The 20,887-nt window shown below is 34.9% G+C and overlaps 1 protein-coding gene across 4 annotated transcripts in view; it reads right to left on the bottom strand.

Moving 5' to 3' along the window:
* The window catches only part of LOC127840079 (choline transporter-like protein 2), a 78,805-nt gene that overhangs the window by 6,030 nt on the left and 51,888 nt on the right, over positions 1-20,887 (bottom strand). For all 4 annotated transcript variants that reach the window (XM_052368474.1, XM_052368475.1, XM_052368472.1 and 1 more), the window contains exons 11-18: positions 15,915-16,031; positions 14,993-15,092; positions 13,598-13,690; positions 12,029-12,170; positions 4,583-4,638; positions 990-1,166; positions 599-727; positions 196-265 (exon numbers count right to left, since the gene is read on the bottom strand). In XM_052368474.1, coding sequence (XP_052224434.1) covers positions 196-265; positions 599-727; positions 990-1,166; positions 4,583-4,638; positions 12,029-12,170; positions 13,598-13,690; positions 14,993-15,092; positions 15,915-16,031 — 884 coding nt within the window. The remainder of the gene's footprint in view (positions 1-195; positions 266-598; positions 728-989; positions 1,167-4,582; positions 4,639-12,028; positions 12,171-13,597; positions 13,691-14,992; positions 15,093-15,914; positions 16,032-20,887) is intronic.

The following is a 20,887-nucleotide window of genomic DNA, read 5'->3' as shown; positions in this document are numbered from 1 at the left end:
TCCAGCAAAACAATATACCCCCTCTTCTTTAAAGGGGGAGCACAAAAATTGAACAATTATATATGTTTAGATAAGCATCAACAAAATGTTATATATGATCTTATTACCTCTATTTTGCAAGTCTAGCAATGGTGAACAATATAAACCTTACTCAACTACTAATAGAGTGAAAAACACATATTTGAAACATTTTACCATGATGTATGCATTTTTATTGAGGAATCGAATGAACTTTTCCAGGCACCAAAAACAGCATTTCAAGCACCTGAAAAATATACAAAATCATTGAACAAATGATAGTTAATACTATTTAAGACAATTTATCAAACAGGCAGTTGAAGTATCTGAAGTAAATCACATTGAACATAGTGGAAAATTTGTATCAGTGTGTTTTTTCCAAATCTATCTAACAATATTATGTTGGTGTGGGGGTAACAGTCAACTGGTTTTAGCCACCAGCTTTGATGGAAATCAGGCAAAATTTGCTTGAAAGATCTAAAATCTACACCAATCAATACAGAAAATGCTATTAAACTCATGATCGAATCAGATTCAATGGACAGACTGCTGCTTAATGAACACTGTTTGCACTACTCACTTCAGTACAAACTTAGCGACAGGGTTCTCCGACCCCTTCAGTTTGTGGTCGAGGTACTCCAGGAAGACCCTGATGATTTGAATAATGGCCACAATCAGAGACCCGAACGCCAGCGACCCAAGATGGTATCTGTAAACAGTGAACATGTTGTGTGTAGTCAGGGCAGACCTTGCTTAGTGCACTTGCATAGAGTCAGTTTTAAACATCATTCAATCATTAAATTTGAGTTGTGATGCTATGAGGTAAAGTTTTATTTACACTTAAATATTTTATGCATAATTCTGGGAAAAATGTGAGATTTGGTGACTCAGAGTGACTCCAATATACCCCACAACTTAAAGTTTATTTTTCATGTGAATAATAAAATCTTGTGTTTCATATAAATTATTACCTGAAGCACCTCCCGACGGAGTACAGAAGCGGGAAGGTGGGTATGTCGCGAGGTTTCTCAAAAGCCCAGTAGTACGAGGCGAAGGCCCCGGCCAGAGCCATTTCTCCGAGAGCGATACAGAAGTTCACCATCCAGAACAACATGAACAGATTGTAGATCTGTAGGTAGATCGTGTACCTAGAAGTGTAGGGGGGGGGGAATTATTTTAGACATTACCATATGACATTATGGTGTTAATATACAATATTATAATACTGATTGATTAATGTCAACTGGAATTGCAAGTCGATTGTGCAACTGGTATTGTGGGGTGAAATCTTTGTTAATGATGTCATGAAAGTATGTTGCAGGTGGATAGCTTTCGCTGGAAACTTAAATTATACATGTATTGTATGCATTGTGCTAACTAAATATATTTGACAAAAATGCAAATGGATTGATTTGTAAATAATATGAATGGTAAACATAATTATATTTTTGTATAAAAACCTTTTACTAATAATTTCAGGCGGTCATTTAGCACACAATAGACCCTTTGAGATTGGAGGCCAATTGAGGCCAAATTTCAGCCCTAAATTCGACCAAACAATCAAACAGTTAGTTACCTTCCCTGCATGGTTTCAAGAACATTTATAAAAGTACACATAAAAACATATGTTTTATAAAGAATATAAATGTACACAAATTATGTTTTAATTGAAAAATCAATGTGATGGAAAGCTCTTTTCTCATACACACTATTTGACAAACTATATAGTAAACACATTCTTAAGCCTATTAAATTACACACACAGGCACTCTAAGACAAACTTTAATTATGCATACACCTTCAAAACCAAATTTACATAATGCTCTCTTAGACATGTTTAATTACAAACACACTTGTTAAGACAATTTAATCCTACACTTATTTACAAATATAATAATACACACACACACTCTCTTATACAATCTTAATAATGCATACATTATTGGGACAAAATATAATTATGCATCCATTCTTATGCAAACTTAATTAAACACACGCTATAAGACAAACTAAATCATACACCCAATCTAAGACAAACTTAACTATACATAATCTAAGACATAAACTGAATCATAAACGCACTCTAAGATAAAACAAGAGATGCTTGCAAAGCATGTATGCCCCCTTTAACTTGCAGCAAAGTCGTCCCTGTGACCTCAAACTGTGATCCCTTGATTTGAAAATCATAACGTTTCATCCTTTGTCAAGACTTACTATGGAATCTATTGATATGAGTGTAAGCCTTCGCTAAAATCCATTGCATTGATTTTTGACTGGCTGACCATACACTCTCTAGGCATCATTCTTTCCTACCAAGTAACCAGCAAATCTGTTAAGATGATAATAAGTATTCTAAACAAAATAAGCGGAAACTTTCATCATGATACAAACACACTGATCATAAGCCAAAGTATTCTAAACAAAATGTGCTGAAACTTTTTCATGATACAATCACATATGTTCTTGACCTTTGAACTCATGACCTCACACCTAAAAAAGACGTCTTTCCTTTCACCAATATAAGCGGCATACCAATTTTAGAATATCATACGTAAACAAACTCGGGATAATATGTAGAAACCCATTTTTCAAGCGAGCAATGTGACCCTGAGATTCGAGAAAGTGTCCTTAAAATTAAAATTAAAATGCTTAAAATGCTTCCTTTTTCCAATTATGAGACCACTTAACCAAATCGCATTATTATATGTCAGAGAGTTTTCAAAAATATACTGCAGAAAAGATTTCCTCTTCCAAACTCATGTGACCCTGATCTTGGACCTTATGACCTCAAAATCAATAGGCGTGTCCCTTTAAAAAACAAAAAACACCCTATACCTGTATGCATGATCATGAAAGGTAAAAGCATTCTTAAAATGATGTGTGGCCACTACTCAGAAAAGCCCATGTTGTCCTCAAATTTGATAGGTGCCTTATTATACCCTAAAAATCCAGGCATATACCAATCTGCACAGTTTCTCCCTAAATATCACAAAGAAACCAATGTTTAACCGAGCTACCAACCAACTAACCAACGGGCAGGTGCAAAGAAATATAGCCCCACCTCTTCAAAGGGGGAATAATTCACACACACTCAACATAACAAACTGAATTATATGCATACTCTAAGATAAACAAAGTTAATCACATTCTTGACAAAAAGGACAAACTTACATAACAGTGTATGAACAATCTATCTATCTACTACAGACTCATGTGAATAAGGAAATGTCGCAACAAAGACAGCAATTCAAATAAATAAGTGCTCAAATAAATGTTACAAATTCAAGCAATCAACACAACTTCACACTCTAAAACATTGTTTCTAAAACATTCTAATCCATACAGATTTGTGTACTCACCTCAATCTTATTGGTAAAAAAAATAAAGCCAATGATATGAAGGCAACTCCCGTAATTTTACCTTTTTTCTAAGGAACAAGAATGTCAAATGTAACCCTGTTAAATATTATTGATATTCTTTTCATTCCTGCACATTTTTAGGGTTGAAAGTGAAGTGGAAGCATCTTTATTGTCGTTCTCAGATACCATTCAACAGTTTTACAATCAATTTCAAATTTAAATCAATCAGACATACCAACATGTACGTACATTAGACATATTATGCTCTACAATAATCAGACAAGAAATCAACGAATCACATAAATGTGTTAGTTTTTTAAGCTGCTTAAAAGCTATGCGAGTCAATACAGCAGTGAGATACAAATACATAATATTTTGTTATTTGATGGCATAATAAGTCCAATCATATGATAAGTCTAAAACTCAAGATTGTTATTAATTGTCCATAAGCATAAACACAGAAGAACAATTATGATGTCAGTGTTACATCAATGTAATTACAGTATGTTCTTATAAATATCAGATAATTTGATGATTGATAAAGTCACACGTGACAACATGCTTCATATGACCAATAAGGATATAACAAAATGATCTGAAAATGAAATTTTCAATATCAAACATTTCAGATTTCATTCATTCTCATTCAATCTCTCATTTCTATACTTACATGTACATATTTTCAATATGCAAATTTATGAGAATGTATTCAGTTTTCATCTTTGAAAGCTTCAGAACAATAAATGAACTTAATTCTGATATTGAAATGCACTTTGAAAGTGAAGTCTCCTGTTAACCTATTTACGTTACTATAGACTTAAGCTAAGTCTTCATTGTAAACAGTTGTCAGTCAAATTAAATTTAAATTCACAAAATTTAACACAATATACTGGCAATTTTCTGTATTTATGTTAAGGATGGAATGTGCATATTACAAACACAGACCTACATGATAACGATGATGTGATAACTATTCAAACTATTCTTTATGATATGTCGAATAAACTTGGTTAAACTTAGGACATCAGAATTTAAACCAAATGTTTTTAAATTCAACTGTATTTATAAAACCTACACCAATTACGGTACAAGTACATCCAATTTGCAATCTTTAAAACATATCTAAAACAAGATGATGATATGTTCTTTGTCAGATAACTTATCCTAGCTTACTTAGGTAATACATGTTACAAAACATTACTTACTTGCCCTCTTGTGCATGTTTCAACACCCCGCAAAATTCACTCAATGTGTTGTTTGCCTGAATTAGACAGAACAATGTTTTAAGTCATACATTTTAGTTTGTATCAAATGAAGTCTTATCAATGGCTATAATAAACCTACTGAATATTCTTTAATTTTTTTCGCGTTGATATTTCATAGATGCCTAAAATCTGCCCTTTCTTTTAGATATTCAATTTTTCTATATTGTCTGATTAAAATTTCAGGCTTTAAAACCATTTGTTGGACAGTGTAAAGTTTTACAAGTTGTAAGAGATATGTATAACAATGTTAAACCATGTGTTAAGTCATTTTCTTCATTTTCTGATTATTTCTCATACTCAGTAAGCTTGCGTCAAGGGGAGGTTATGTCACCTTTGATATTTTCTCTTTTTGTTGAGGACTTGGAACTTTATCTCCAAGATGATATTATTGCAGGCATAAATTTAGATGATGTTATGATTTTATTACTTTTGTTTGCTGACGAGATGGCTATTATAGGTAAAAATCCGACAGAAATTCAAAACCATTTAGACAATTTGCACACTTACTGCAATAATTGGGAATTGCAGGTTAACATAAATAAGACAAAAAATGGTTTTTCGTAAGCAAGGTGGATAACTGACCTCAGAGAAGTGGACCTACAATTACTAAGCCAGCCAATAGAAGTTGTTAGTGATTTTAACTATTTAAGAGTTGTTCTAAATTATACTGGTAGTTTTAATCTTAATCAAGAATATTTAGTTGGTAAAGGGCTTAAGGCCATGAATGTTTTACTTTGTAAATGTCAGGACTATGATTTGAAGCCTAGTACTCTTTGTCAATTGTTTGATGCCTTTGTTGGCTCTATCATCAATTATGGAGCAGAAGTTTGGGGATATACTAAGTAAAAAAAAATAGAAAGGCTGCATCTAAAATTCTTAAAACATCTATTAAAAGTTAGTCTTAATACATGTAATAATATGGTGTATGGCGAACTTGGGAGATATCCGCTTTATATACATAGACATGTATGTATACTGAAATATTGGTTTAAGCTGCAGTCAAGTGACAACATCATTTTAAAATATGTATACAACGAAGCCGTTAGATATTGTTAAAAGGGTTGTTAAATGATTATGGTTTTCCAGATGTATTCGAAAATGCGCATGCTTTTGATATGAAATCATTTTTGTTCGTATTTAAATGTAGAATTGTTGACTTGTTTAAACTTAAATGGTACAATGCTGAGAACGAAAGCTCTATGATGGATATGTATAGGCAGTTTAAAACATCTCTAGTATAATAACCATACTTAAATATTCTACCTAAATCTTTAAGAGCATATGTTAGTAGATTATGTTTATCTGTACACCCATTGAGAATTAAAAGGGGTAGATACGCTAGAAATGTGGAGGAAAGATCTGTAAGATACTGCATGTTCTGTGATTTAAATGACATTGAGGATGAATATCATTTTATTTGTGTATGCCCTAGGTATAATGATTTTAGAAAAAAATACATAAAAAAAACAAATATTATATCAAACCATCTGTTTATAAATATTTGAATTTGTTAAAAACGGTGGATAAAATGGAACTTATTAATCTGTCACTATACGATCAAGACTGATAAATGATATATCATAATATATTCATCTCCTGTATACTTATGATGTACATGTTGTATGTAATATATGTCTGACTGCATTTGTAACAATCTTATTTTAAAAACCACGAGTTTTGCTTTTTGTGTTGTTTTTTTGTATCTAACAAATTTTTTCTTATTATTTATTTTTGTATAAAATCACGTGACAATATAAATGTGCGATATATATATATATATATATAAAGACGATTTACTTTGTATAAGTCTCGAATAAAAAAATCTGTCTGTCTGTCTGTCTGACATTTGATTTCATAGTTACTCCACCATGGCAGACATGGAGAAAGCCCATCAGGCCCGTCGGCCATTGCCGACGAACATTCAAAAAAGGCCGCAGTGAAATGCAAAATCGTCGGCCTTACTGGACGGCGATTTTTGCTTCAAAAGAGTGTAACCCTCATGCAGTTTTCACAACTACATTATTTCGTGATTACAAAGTCATGATATTTCGGGACATAATACGTTGAATTTCTTAAAAATTTGCATCGATAAATTCCGAAAGTGATTCAAAACGTTAACCAAACGTCTCACCGAACGACATCTATTGGTTTCGCAAAAGTAGTCGGACATATACGAGAATCGTTCGTTGCACACATGTTATTAACGTGATCCAAGATAGAAATAGAAAGAAATAACGATGCTCAGCGAAAAGGACAAATAATAATCAAATTAATGCAGATGTCACATAATTAGTATGGATTAATGAAAAGCGCGTGTTATTCTACAACGGAGCATACATTTTAGATACTTTTTTTGGAAATGTTCTGAATGTCACAGAACAAGTGTTTGAAAATTGGAATGCAGTTTACTCGCGAAGACAAATACATTTAACAGTTACAGGATTATCGTTCAAAAATGCAAAAAAAAGGCAAACATGATTCGATTAATATGTAAATGGATCTGTGTTTAATCAGATTCATGTGCATATTCTGCTTTATTATGTTTGCAACACTATACAGTAGTTGCAATAATTTAACTCTCAGTTTAGGCTGAGAGTTGCAATGCCCTCTCTCTTGTCCATGGGTGCAAAATGTTATCAACACTTCAAAGGTTATTGAACACTGAAACTGCAAGAGCTTATTAAAATTTACCTATCTAAACCACAAGCTCATCCAAATGGTACCATTAAAGCAAGAAATAATTGATTTGTATTGACTAAGGTTTTGTTTTGTACGCTGTATCCGCCATATTGGAAAATTGAACCAATATTGGTTTGGTTGCAGTACACCAATATTTTGCACGTCGGGTTATGTGTTGGAGCCTACAAAGTCGATAACGATGTGTTATTCGATACAGAATACACTGTTTCAAATTTAAACATAAAACATGTCAGGGAGGAAAGTGTGTTGAAACATCGTCATGTTTTTATAGGGTGCATGCAAAGGATAACATCTGTAGGTTGCCATTCAGGTAAATTTAACATGTTTATGAAGTTTATTCATTATTTTCCTCAATTTGTCTCGAACGACGTCTGTTTAGTGAAGCGCACGGATTCTCTGTGCTGAACTGCACCCATGTTTATGAAGGGGTGCATATGGACTGCCAGAGCCGCCATAGCAAAAATTATCAAAGGCTCTGGCAGTCCGTTTATATGGACTACACTTTACAGTTAACTGTAATGGCATGTTAGTGAAAGGGATATTTAAAGGTAAACTTATTTAATATATTAATTACTCTTAGCTTAATACATCGACAACACTCAAGTATATATGTGTAAAGCGTAAATATATCAACAAACTGAAACTAATACCCTTCATTAATTCCAAATCAGGTTTTCATGCTTATGTTTGCCCTTTTGGGAATTTACTTTGCCATGTCGAGACTAATGGCTCTATGTAATCCCAAGTCAAAAGCTTAAAATTGAGGCCTGTGAAAATTTCATATGGCCTGTGAATTTTTTCTCCTGGTAGGCCAGTCTGGCCTGTAAATTGTGACGATCTTTTGCCATGTCTGTCATGGACAGTCCCAGATCTGGCTGGAAAAAGAGGAGGTTTTTGTACGACTAGCTACCCCACCAAGGAGTGGACCCTACGAAAAAAGGCAAACTCAAGTTGTGCAAGAATTACCGCACCATCAGCTATATGTCAGAAAAGTCATGCTACCCATCATCTTTAATCAATTGAAAAGTAAGGCAGAGGAACTGCTGACCGAAATGCAGGCAGGATTAAGAAATGGGCAGAGCACAGTGGAACAGACCTTCAACTGCAGAATCATCATTGAGAAACAACTGTAACATCAACATGAGCTCTTCCAAAACTTCATTGATTTTAAGAAAGCTTTCGACCGTGTATGGCATGATGACCTATGTCATGTTATGAGAGGAATCAACATGGACTAAGGGCTGGTGCAAGTCATTCAAGAACTCTATGGAAATGCCAGCAGCGCAGTACTTCTCAACAGACAGCAAGCGGACTTCTTCAGGACATCAGTGGGCATCTGTAAGAGATGTCTGCTCTCCCCCGTCCTGTTCAACCTTCTCCTTGAGAAGATAATGCAGGAAACTCTCCATGACCACCATACCTCTATCTCCATCAGTGGAAGACCCATCTCTAACTTGTTATTCCCCGATGACATTGACCTCATGGGTGGCACAAGCAGTGAACTCCAATATCTGATCAACAGACTCTATGAAATAGCAGGAGCATAAGGGATGGAGGTCAGAACGGAGAAGTTGAAGATCATGGTGAACAGCACAACCATCACTAGAGAAGATATCACCATGAACAGCAGGAAGCTAGAAGAAGTGACCAGCTTCAAGTAACTGGGAGCAAGCCTGTCCAAGAATGGAAATAGTACCACTGAGGTCAAAATAAGAATTGCCATGGGGACCGCAGCTATGGCCAGACTGATCTAGTTGTGCACAAGCAGTTCCATCATCTTCCCAACCAAGTACAGGCCCTACAAGTCCCTTGTAGTCTCAGTCCTACTCTATGGCTGCAAGACCTGGACCCTTCACGCAGATACAGAACACAGGATACAGGCATTTGAACATAAATGTCTCCGAAGACTGCTCCGCATCTTCTACACAGAGCACAAGACCATTAAATACGTCCGGAACATGACTTCAACACTTGTTGGTCCTCAAGAGCCCCTACTGGCGACCGTCAAACGACCAAAGCTGGCTTGGTTTGGACACGTCTCCAGACACGACTCTCTGTGCAAGACTGTTCTGCAGGGCACGTTAGTGGGAGGTCAACGTCAAGGTCGTCAGAAAAAAAGCTGGATGGATTATCTGGGCAGCATTCTGGACAATTATGAAGGAATGAATGCAGACATCAGAACCCGCCTCTGTACAGCACAAGCAGCCTTGCATCAGCTTAAGGACATCTGGGTAGCTAGCGAGATAGGCACCTACACCAAGATCATTCTCCTTAATACCATTGTGAAGCCAATAAACAGTCACCACCATGAAGAAAATCCAAGCCTTCACCAACACCTGCCTCAAAAAGACCAAGCAGATCAAGATCTGCTGTCCAGACAAGATCACCAAAGAAGAATTCTGGAAAAAAAAAGAAACAGCCCGTTACAGAAGATATCCTTCATAGACTTAAGCAATGGATAGACCACATCCTTCGCAAGCCTGCATCCAATATGTCTCAGCTGGAAACCCCAAGGAAGGATGGAAAGAGGGCTGCATAGAAACAGCTGGCAACGAGACCTGAATGCAGAGGCCATGCAGATGGGCAACATGTGATGACAGCTGAAGAGACTCGCCAAGAACTGGGAGCCTGAGGTCTTGAGAAAGCTGGTCTGTGGCCTATGTCCCAGACGGGACCAGAGGCGAAAAATAAAATGAGATGATTTGATGGTTGAGAGGACCCAAGAAAATCCACGAAAATTAGTGTCTTACAAAAAGTTTTGGAATACAAATTGTTATTCTGTACAATCAAGCATAATTTAAGGCTCGTAGCTTAGTGACTATAAACATGACTTTTTGTAGCAGAATCTCAGTAATGTTAAGATTTGTTGACAAAAATTATTAATTTACAAGAACAGCATTTTCTTGTTTAAACTTCAGATTTAACTTAGTAACATCCTAAAAATTTGTTGACAAATTTAAACTGATACCAGAACAGCAATACAATGTATATATAATGTCCTTTAATTAAGAAAATTGGTATAGTTTGCATTATTTGATACATTGATAATCCATATCATATCTTATAGCTAACTATACCTATTTAACTTACATTAATATTTCCCCTTCACACTTGCTCAATGTATAGCTGACAGATAATTATTCTGATATTGTATGCATCAATACCAGTGCCTGTTTATTTCTTCACAATGTGATGGCAAAATTCACTCATTTAACTTATTTACTTATTTATGATATTGCAAAACCAGCCGAGTTTTATCATTCAACATATTAATTTATGGACGTTTTGGTGCAACAGCATTTGCTTTTCTTATAAAACCGTCCAAATTTGTTCATTCTACATTATTTATTTATAGTTGTTTCTGAGCAAAAATATTTGCTTTTATTATAAAATCATTCGACAACTGGTGTTTCAGTATATAAGCATTCTGCGTAAATGAGTTCAGTTGCAGTACACGCCAAAAAGCAGGAGAGATAGGACTTTTTTGTTAAAGATAGGAGACTGCCCCTAGTAAAGTACCCTTAACATTCGTATAAACTCACTACAATATTGTTTGGACTTGTGTATCCTGTTGATAAGAATATTTTTATGGACCTGGAAAGCGTCTTGTTAAATGGCAGAATAAATTTCAATGAACAGCTCTTCCAGTTGTGTGCGTCATTATTCCACCAATAATAATACATAGAGCTTTGTCATATGATCAACAATTGTCCTAATGTTTATTGTGTTTATGTTTACAAATAAGGCAAAACTGTTGGTTATTAGATTGGGATAAATAGAATATATGGCTGGTGACTTTTTATATAGTTTGTTATGAGATGAGTCTGCCAGAGCATCGGAAAGGCAAGGCTCACACGCCATGTCCAACGAGTTTAATCAGAGAACAACTTGAAAGGGCTTTGAACTGTATTTATGATAATATATTTTGAAACCCTAATTTATTATTAAATGACTGGAAATTCTTGTTTCTACTTTGTTTCTACTTTCAGACGGTGATCTGGATCCAATGGATACCAGAGTAAATAAATATAAGGAATGTACAATTTATTAAACTTTATTACAGTAGCTAAAATCTTTCTATAGCAAATGATAACTTTTTTTCAAATTTGTGACCCAATCTTTTGGTAATGCAACCAATCTCTATTTTTTTTTATATAAGTTACCTTTGAACGGGATATTTATTTAAAACTTCTCCATTTGTTTAATATTACAAAAAAAGTGCAAACAAACATTTCACACAACATATGAAAATTAGCAATAAGCTATAGCAAACACAGTCATAACTCCAGAATTGTGAAGTCCAGACTAACTTGTTTGTGAACTATATTAACTCTCTTTAATGAGATCTATACATATTACTGTTTCAAGCTACAGTGATGCAATTAACAGTCAAACAGGCAAAATCAAAGAGAGTCAAATAAACAAACAGACCATTTTCCTTTATTCAATATTTTTACAAAATAGGAAATACATTTGTTTTCAAAGAATTGATTTGCCAGGAATTTGCAGACTCTTTACACAAATACCCGGTAACCTGCACATATATTGCTAACTTGGACTCTTAAAAGGGAATGGATTGTAAAGATTTTGAAATAACCACAATTAAAATAGTTCAGTAGACAAAATGAAGTTCATAATCCTCGCATAGCCCAATGGAGGAAACACTTTTTGGTATCATGCCTTTACCTGTGAGTCGCATGGGAGTTCATCGAACAAAGTGTGGGTTTTCTGAGAGATCACATCGTAATTAAAGGATCCATTCCCAAAGGTCAGGTCTGTGTTGTTCATCAAGTCGAAAGAAGGTTCCCGTCCTGATGAAGCCAGGTAACTGAACACAACTTAAGGAAAACATTTGCTTTAACCATACAAACTGATAACATGCAAATTAAGAGGGTAAGAAACAGAAACAGCGAAAAATAACACAGAAATAATATTGTTATGTCTGCAAAAATATGAGCAGGGAAAAACAGTTATCATTCAACATTCATCCCATATTTATGAGTCTTCAGTAAGTCAACTTGGTTTAAATGCTAAGAAACCTTCTGGCCATCATTTAAAGCAACCGAAGCTCAAGAACAGAATAAAAACTTTGAACTACAAAGATCACCAAGCATTTTAGTTCACAAATGATTGACGTCAAACATATTGAAAATTGTGTATACTTTGTTTTTACCATGTGCCCAAATCTAAACAGAGTGAATTAATTGTGTTTGTACATCTGGACATGATCGCATTCATAGCAAAACATTATAATATATGTGTTACCAATTCCATGTTATAAAACTAAACTTGGACTTCGTCATACCCTCACACCACAATGTCGGCTATGTTCAAGAGCAAATAACAAACGCATGGAGTGTTGGTCATAAAAGTGTCATGCACATCAACACTTCGGGGTGATGATATATTTGTATTTTCAATATTATGTTGTTGGAAATCTATTGAAGTGGTTTGCTCCATAAGATTTATAAAATGTTATGTGGACAAACTGACTGACCCACAGAAACGTTGTTAAAAAAGTATATTTTCAAGCGTTCCTATGTATTTTACAATATCAACTTGTACAATAATATTAAATCATTAAAGCAATAAGTATCCTCTATATAACCCCTTCATGAAAAGGTATAGAAATCACTTTTTCATTTAAAAATGCCATGCAATATTTGTTGAAACAACTACAACAAGGGACAAAATTGTCACAAAACCAGGTTTTCATTGTGAAAAAAAAATCTGATAAAGGGAGAAAACTAAAACTGAACTTTTGAAATGAACAAACAAAATTAACCCCCTTTGTAAGTTAGTTTTAAAAAAAAATCTATTTTTAGTCGTGGCGACCTTGACATTGGAGATATTGATGTGATTCTTTCGTGCGACACACCGTCCCATGATGGTGAACAAATGTGCCAAATGATTTTAAAATCTCACAATGAATGACATAGTTATGGCCAGAACAAGCTCATTTATGGCCATTTTTGACCTTTAAACTCAAAGTGTGACCTTGACCTTGGAGATATCGACGTAATTATTTCGCGCGACACACCGTCCAATGATGGTGAACAAATGTTCCAAATGATTTTAAAATCTGACGATGAACGACATAGTTATGGCCCGGACAAGCTTGTTCCGCCAGCCCGCCAGCCAGCCAGCCAGCCCGCCAGCCAGCCAGCCAGCCCGCCCGCATTCGCTAATCTGATAACCAGTTTTTTCCTTCGGAAAACCTGGTTAAAAACCTGGTTAAAAATCTGTAAAGGATACACTGACGAGACAAGCCAGTATGCAATGACAGCCACCTGGAGAACGTAGATGAAGACGGGGAACACGAGTGTCATCAGCATGCTTCCCACCGCCCTATAGTAAAGAGGAACTAGTCAGCATAGGACAATAAAAGTCTATCCAAATTAATAAAAAATATGGTGAGTTTCGCCAATGTTGTAACATTTAATTTTACTCAGGATCATACGAGACACTGCATATTTTGTTTGACACAAAGCTGGTCAGATCTAGGTCAGTATTCTTAGACTTCAGAACAAAAAATAGACTAAGAATCAAGAAAAATAAGTACAGTGTTTAAATATACAGGCTACCCCTGGTGAAAAAGTCCTTAATAGATTTTTCTAAATGTGGAATGATGTAAATAAAGGAATTTAATGCATCATTTGACTTAAAATTAAATAAAATCTGGAATATTCCAGTTTATAGAATAATCTGTATTCTTAGACTTGAGTTTAAGTGTTGTTTGGTGAATACAGGGCCCCGTTGGTAAAGCGCTGGACAACAAATCTAAGGATCAAGGATACAATTCATGAACTTGTGTAATGAATGATCATGAAATTATTTTCATGACCTTTCTACCCTGCTTTTGATTCAAATAGAACACTAAAAACAGTTGTGTTCTACTTCCATACTTATGTGCACTTATGTGCAATTATTTCTGGTAAATCCGCTTACCCACTAAAAGTGTGAATTGACTGTCATAATATGACTGAGATATTGTTGAAAAACTGCAAATTCCAAAAACAAACAAAGAAACAAATATATTTTCTTTGATTTCTCTTCCCAACATAAAATAAAACACTACAATAAATACATTTTATTTGTTCATGCTTTTTTATTGAAGGAGAAATTATGGTGCAAAAACAAAGTTACACTTATAAATTCAGCATTGTTGAGTCTGTTTCAAAATCAAGCATTTAGGCTAAAAAACATTATTTTAGGGCATAAAGCTAACATTCAAACTTTTTTCTAGAGGTAAAAAAAACACCAGACAATAAAAGTTGCTTTATATAATGCAAAAACATAAATATAGTATCAAACAAGGCTATTGTCGAGCAATATGGTCCCCTACCTGTGAAACTCCACCATCGTCAGATTTTTTTTTTTATTGTTGCCATAGCAACCATAATTTTCAACGTACGAACAAAATGAAATGACGTGCATAATCTCCATATTGCCATCTATCCTTGTTTCAAGTTTCATTAAAAAATATGAAGAACTTTTAAAGTTATCGCAGGATCCACAAAAGTGTGACGGACAGACTGACTGACTGACACACAGAGCGTAAACCATAAGTCCCCTCCGGTTTCACCGGTAGGGGACAATAAAGCATTAATTTACGGAACAAATATGGACTTTAACAAGTTGTTAGTATACCTGCTGCTCTCCTTGATTAGAGCAATGGCGATTCGTATTCTTTGGCACAGTGCCAACAATATCAGCAACACTATGGCGAGGATCACGACCGATACTATGCCTGAAATAATATGTCATTTACACACTAGATATACTGTTATTGATAAGTTTCAAAATAATAAATAATACAGACTTTGTAAAAAAAAATCTTATAATCTATTTTATACAATGAATGAAACACTACAAAGATATCCTTCGATGAAATACTCAAAGCAAATGAGTCATGCACAATATAAAAACACATGGGAAAAGATGGCCTTCCATCAATCACCTTAGTTTTGGCCTTCCAGCAATCACCTTAGTTTTGGCCTTCCATCAATCACCTTAGTTTTAAATGTGGATTGATAGGAACATTATTTAGTTATTTTGATAAAGTAAATATTAATAATGTGGCTCCTGGAAGCGAAGTTTTATCTTACTTGGAAGATGACCTCAATTCAATCTCACATAAAAATATGAATCACTGTGCCTTGTGTATTCAGATTGTTTTAATAAAGTAATTGACTCATAAATACATATAAATAATGACAATCCTCTGTGACATGGTCAGTTCGACCCAAGCTGCATGATTTACAAGGTGAACAAACTATTAAGAGGAAAAGTATTTCAAATATTGGCTTCTGTGCCTTGCTGTTTCAAAGGAGATAAGTGAAGTTTTCATTTTTAAATTAATTCTAAGCTTTAATTGACTACGTTCTAGAGGACAGGAATGATCAGGACACCTTTGAAAAAACGTCTCTGTAGAATAATACCAGTGAAATTTCATGTAAATATGCACAAAGGTTTAGGATGAGATGTTGTTTGAATGAAAAGTGATCTGATGATTCTGAAAGTACATGGTGTGCATAGGTGAGCTAAAAACCAAATCAAGAGTTATCCATACCAAACCCAAGCCAGAACTTCTCCTGTGAGAAAGACAAGTTGATGACAGCCATGTGAATGTGGAACGACTGCTCGGTCCCCTTGGTCTCCATATATTGGGAGAAACACCAGTAGGATGCTGAAGGTATAAAACAATAAACTAGGTCACAGTAGATAAACAATAAACTAGGTCACAGAAGATTAACAATAAACTAAGTCACAGTGGATTAACAATAAACTTGGTCATAGTATATTATTAATCAACTACCTATGTCACAGTAGATAAACAAGAGCACCGCATAAGGGGTGCCACTCTTGGCTGCGAAAGCTTGTAAGAGTTTTTTTTTAGAGGTCACAGTGACCTTGACCTTTGACCTAGTGACCCAAAAAGAGATGTGTTTGTCAGAAACACAATGCCCCCTACTGTGCCACTTTGAAATGAAATTTATATTTTCATTTGGCAGGTATAGACATCATCTCCCTTTAAAGCTTTATTACTTCCCTTGGATTGTGTCCAATCCAAACGGGGGGGGGGGGGGGGGGGGGAAGGGGGGGGGGGGTGAGGGGAGGTCTGTAGACAGTCAAAAATGACCAAGTCAGACATCACTGAAAACCAAGAGGCCTGTGGTTTATCAAAGAGATCATAGCAAGAGTTCATCATGTATGTATGGACAAGTCCACTGGTATTTAATGAACACCAGCATTCACAAATTATAACAGGTAAGAAATGATAATTATCTCAAGAGATGTGTTTGTCATAAACACAATGCCCCCTATTGCGCCACTTTGAAATAAAATTGCTATTTATCGTTTTGCAGGTATAGAAATCATCTCCCTTTGAAGCTTATTACTTCCCTTGAATTTTGTCCTATCCAAGCGGGGGGGGGGGGGGGGGGGGGGGGGGGGGGGGACCATGTCAGACATCACTGATAACCAATAGTGGGGTCATATGGTGAAATGAAATGATGGTTCACTTTTTTATAAAAGCAACAAACTTGGCACATTTGTAGATTTAAGTATTTTATTTAATTTTAGCTATGGACCCATCTCCAATTTTCAAGTTGTAAAAGATCGCACAAAAAAATCAGCACCTCGATATTTTCTCCTTGTTTTGATAGATTGGCGGCCATTTAAAAAATTGCAGCCATTTTGAAAAATATGAATTGGGTCCATAGACTATTTTGTCGTAAATACTTTAAACTATCAATGAGCAAAGTGTGTTGCTTTTATCAAAAAGTGAACAGTTAAACTGAATACAAGCACCATATGTGGTGGAGGATGTGACCGCGGTAAGATTTTAAGGCAGCTTTAAGGTCTGAAAGTGTGAACTCCTTGAATGCAGTTATTTCTTTATTTAAGGACACAAAATGTTGAGAATATTATACAAATGAAGGTATCTGTAAATACAAAAAAAAGAAAACACTTGCTTACATGATTATTGAAATTATAGATTTGAGTAGGAAAATCCTATTTTTGGTACTTTAGGCGGCCATTTTGAAAGCCATTTTGACTTATATGCAATATTTAATTCATTGTTTTCATGTAGAAACATAATTTAATTAATTAATAACATAAAACAGCTAATTTCAATGCCAAAAACAGAATATTTTAATCAAATATGGCAGTAACATGTAATTTCCTAAATTTTGGCGGCCATCTTGGTGGCCATCTTGAAAATGGTGGCCATCTTGAAAATTGGAGATGGGTCCATAGCTAAAATTGAATAAAATACTTTTATCTACAAATGTGCCAATTTTATTGCTTTTATCAAAAAGTGAACAATTTCACTGAATACAAGCACCATTATCCCGCTACAAGGCCTGTGGTATAAAAGAGATCATGGCCAGAGTTGACCATGTATCTATGGACGTGAGTCCACAGGTATGTAATGAACATCAAAGAAATTATAATTATATCATTTAAAAAAAAACTTTGACAAATCAATCATTTAAGTTATAAATAATCAAAATAATAAATCTGTACAGTAACTGTGAAAAGAACTTCAATCCTTGGTAAGGAAATATATAATATGAGATTTATAATTATATAAATTACTTCCCTTGAAAATAATTGTCTCTTACAAATCTCTATTTTTAGTAGCAAATATATTAAAAGCAACTACTGTGACTGTGATTGACCACTCGAAATGTGCAGCTCCATGAGATACACATGCATGCCAAATATATAAAGTGGCTATGTTCAATATTGAATAATTATCTCCTTTTTAAAGCTTATTACTTCCCTTAAATTTGTATTTTTTACCGTAGACCTTAAAGGAAGACCTTGACCTTTTACCACAATGTGTTTGTCAGAAACACAATGCCGCCTACTGCGCCGCTTTGATTTATTTAACAAAAATATATAGGTGGGCAAGTCAGATAACTATGTCCATTTAAAGCTTATTACTTCCCTTGACTTTGTTTTTTTTTACCCTAGACCTTGAAGGATGATGTTCACCTTGAAAATTTAGCACTCAAAATGTGAAGCTCCATGAGATACACATGCATGCCAAATATCAAGGTGCTATCTTCAATATTTAAAAATGTTAAGGTTTAAGCACAACGCCTACGTCGCACGTCAGACGGCGGACGCCGAGCTGGCTATGACAAAAGCTCGGGTTTTCTCCGAAAACAGCCTTGCTAACAACAATGGTGGTGGTGGTGGTGGTGGTGGCGGTGGTGGTGGCGGTGGCGGCGGTGGTGGTGGTGGTTATTGATACAATGCATTACAAAAATGCAGTAAAATTTAAATATATTACAAGGGAGGCAAATGCTGTAACAAAAACAACATGCATAAACGGTAGTTGTTTCCCTTGTTTGAACCATGCTAAATCCTTAAAATTCCTATTTCCAGTAACTGTGACTTTCACCTGTGACCTTGACCTTTGACCTAGTGACCTCAAAATCAATAGGGGTAATCTGCGAGTCATGATCAATGTACCTATGAAGTTTCATGATCCTGTAGGCCCAAGAATTCTTGATTTATCATCTGACAACCACCTGGTGGACGGACCGACCGACCGACATACCGAAAGACAGACCGACATGAGCAAAGCAATATACCCCCTCTTCTTTGAAGGGGGGCATAAACATATAAATCAACATATCATAGACATTTCAAGCTGGACTAAACTTCAGATTGTAACAAAAAACTTTGGCATGGCCAGTTTTCATCACAGGGGCATGGGTAAAAAACACTTTGCAGAGGACCCTTTTAGTAGAGTATATAACAAATACACTGCAACGCCGATATATGGCTGTTGGTGGGGTCCAAAGATTGCGAGCGCGATATATCCGGCGCGCGATATAACTTAAGAAATGTCTAACTTAATTGTATTTCGGTTAATTTGACAAATTTCCCCAATGTTTTCATTTTATATACGGCGCTGCTACACATTTGTATAGTAATAATTGCAAACCAATTCTACAATACGTATCTGTATTTATCATAAAACCCAAAATGTAAATTATATTTTTTATTTTCATGTACGATCACTCGCGAATCAGCTAAAAAGAAGAATTCTTGTCGTAAAAAACGTATAAAATATAATTGTGCATATATTCGAATTTACCCTTATAAATAGTCCTAATGAAGGAACTGAAACAGCTTAACGGTTATGATACAGAGTGTTTGAATTATATTTAATTACGAGGAAATGTCAATGCCACATAATTCGCGAGATACCGTGGTACTTTAGTTGAAATTTACAACGTAAAAAAGGAAACTAAAATTTCTCAATGTTGCACCCGCTACAAATTTTTTATTTACAAATAAATACACTCACGCCAATTTTCGCGCGCTTTTTATCAGGACAAAGAAATTCATGACCAGTACCGAAATTTAACGATTTATATACCAGTAAACTGCCATTATTACATTTGCATTGACACTAAATGGTTATTTCTTAAGTGTTAAAAACAACCCCTGCCGTGTGTAAACAACATTGTCACTTCTTGACTGTTTTTCACGCTTCACTGCGTGCCATAGTAAGCCGCGAAATATAGGGTGTAAATACTAGCTAGAACCGGTTTTTTGCTTAAGTTAGAGAATTCTCGGATTAAAACATGTCATTAAGTGATCATGCTGGTCGGATTTTTGAAGCCATAGCCAAAGCGCGATATATTGGACAGCGCGATATACCGATCCGCGATATATATCGGCGTTGCAGTGTACTCCACTGTAATTTAAAGGAAAAACGTCTCCAATCTTATTTTGCTTTATAATATTTAAATAACTCTAAGTTTATTGACATTCTAAGGTTTCAGACACCCTCTTTTTTTAGCCAAAAATATTTATTTATCATACTACTATAGTGGGGGACATAAAAAGACCTTTGTTGCAGACAAACCATCAGTCCACTACTCGGTTATTGTTGTTGGGAGTACTTTTTGAGTTATTGCAGGCAGGAAGACAAACAGGCAGATGGACAGACTGATATACATGGTGTTTCGAGTAAACCCTCTTTTGTCACAGTGGTTTTGAAAACTTTAAAAAAGATGTAAAGGAATATACTACACAACAAGAGCTGTCAGAAGACAGCGCACTCGACTTTTCGAGTGCTTTACAGTATAACGTAAGCCATCATGGGGAAATTATTCATGTTCAATAATGTCAAGGAAATATAGACATATTCTAACTGGAAGAGGACCATAATTGAAACATAGTGATCGCTTATGTTTTAAAGAAGTGTTGCATAACACCACAATCTATTGAACATTTGTAAAGACATTAAACAAACTAATAAGATTATATTTAAAGTTTAATAGCAAAAGCTTGGGTGGGATGGTTGGACTGTCTTTCAAAAATAAAATAATAAAAATAAATATCTTTGTTTTTTTACTATGTTTAAAAAAAAATCTTTTTGTGTGTGGGGGTCGGTGGGTGGAGAGGGGAAATAATGTAGGGGTGTGGTCATTTATTTGATGATATTAGAAAAATAAGTAAATATATATATATATATATATATATTTTTATTATTTTATTTTTTTTTATTTA

This window comes from Dreissena polymorpha, chromosome 7 (genome assembly GCF_020536995.1).
Source record: "Dreissena polymorpha isolate Duluth1 chromosome 7, UMN_Dpol_1.0, whole genome shotgun sequence".
Lineage (NCBI taxonomy): Eukaryota > Metazoa > Mollusca > Bivalvia > Myida > Dreissenidae > Dreissena > Dreissena polymorpha.
Note: the sequence above shows the minus strand (reverse complement) of the source record. Positions and strands in the feature narration are given on the sequence as shown.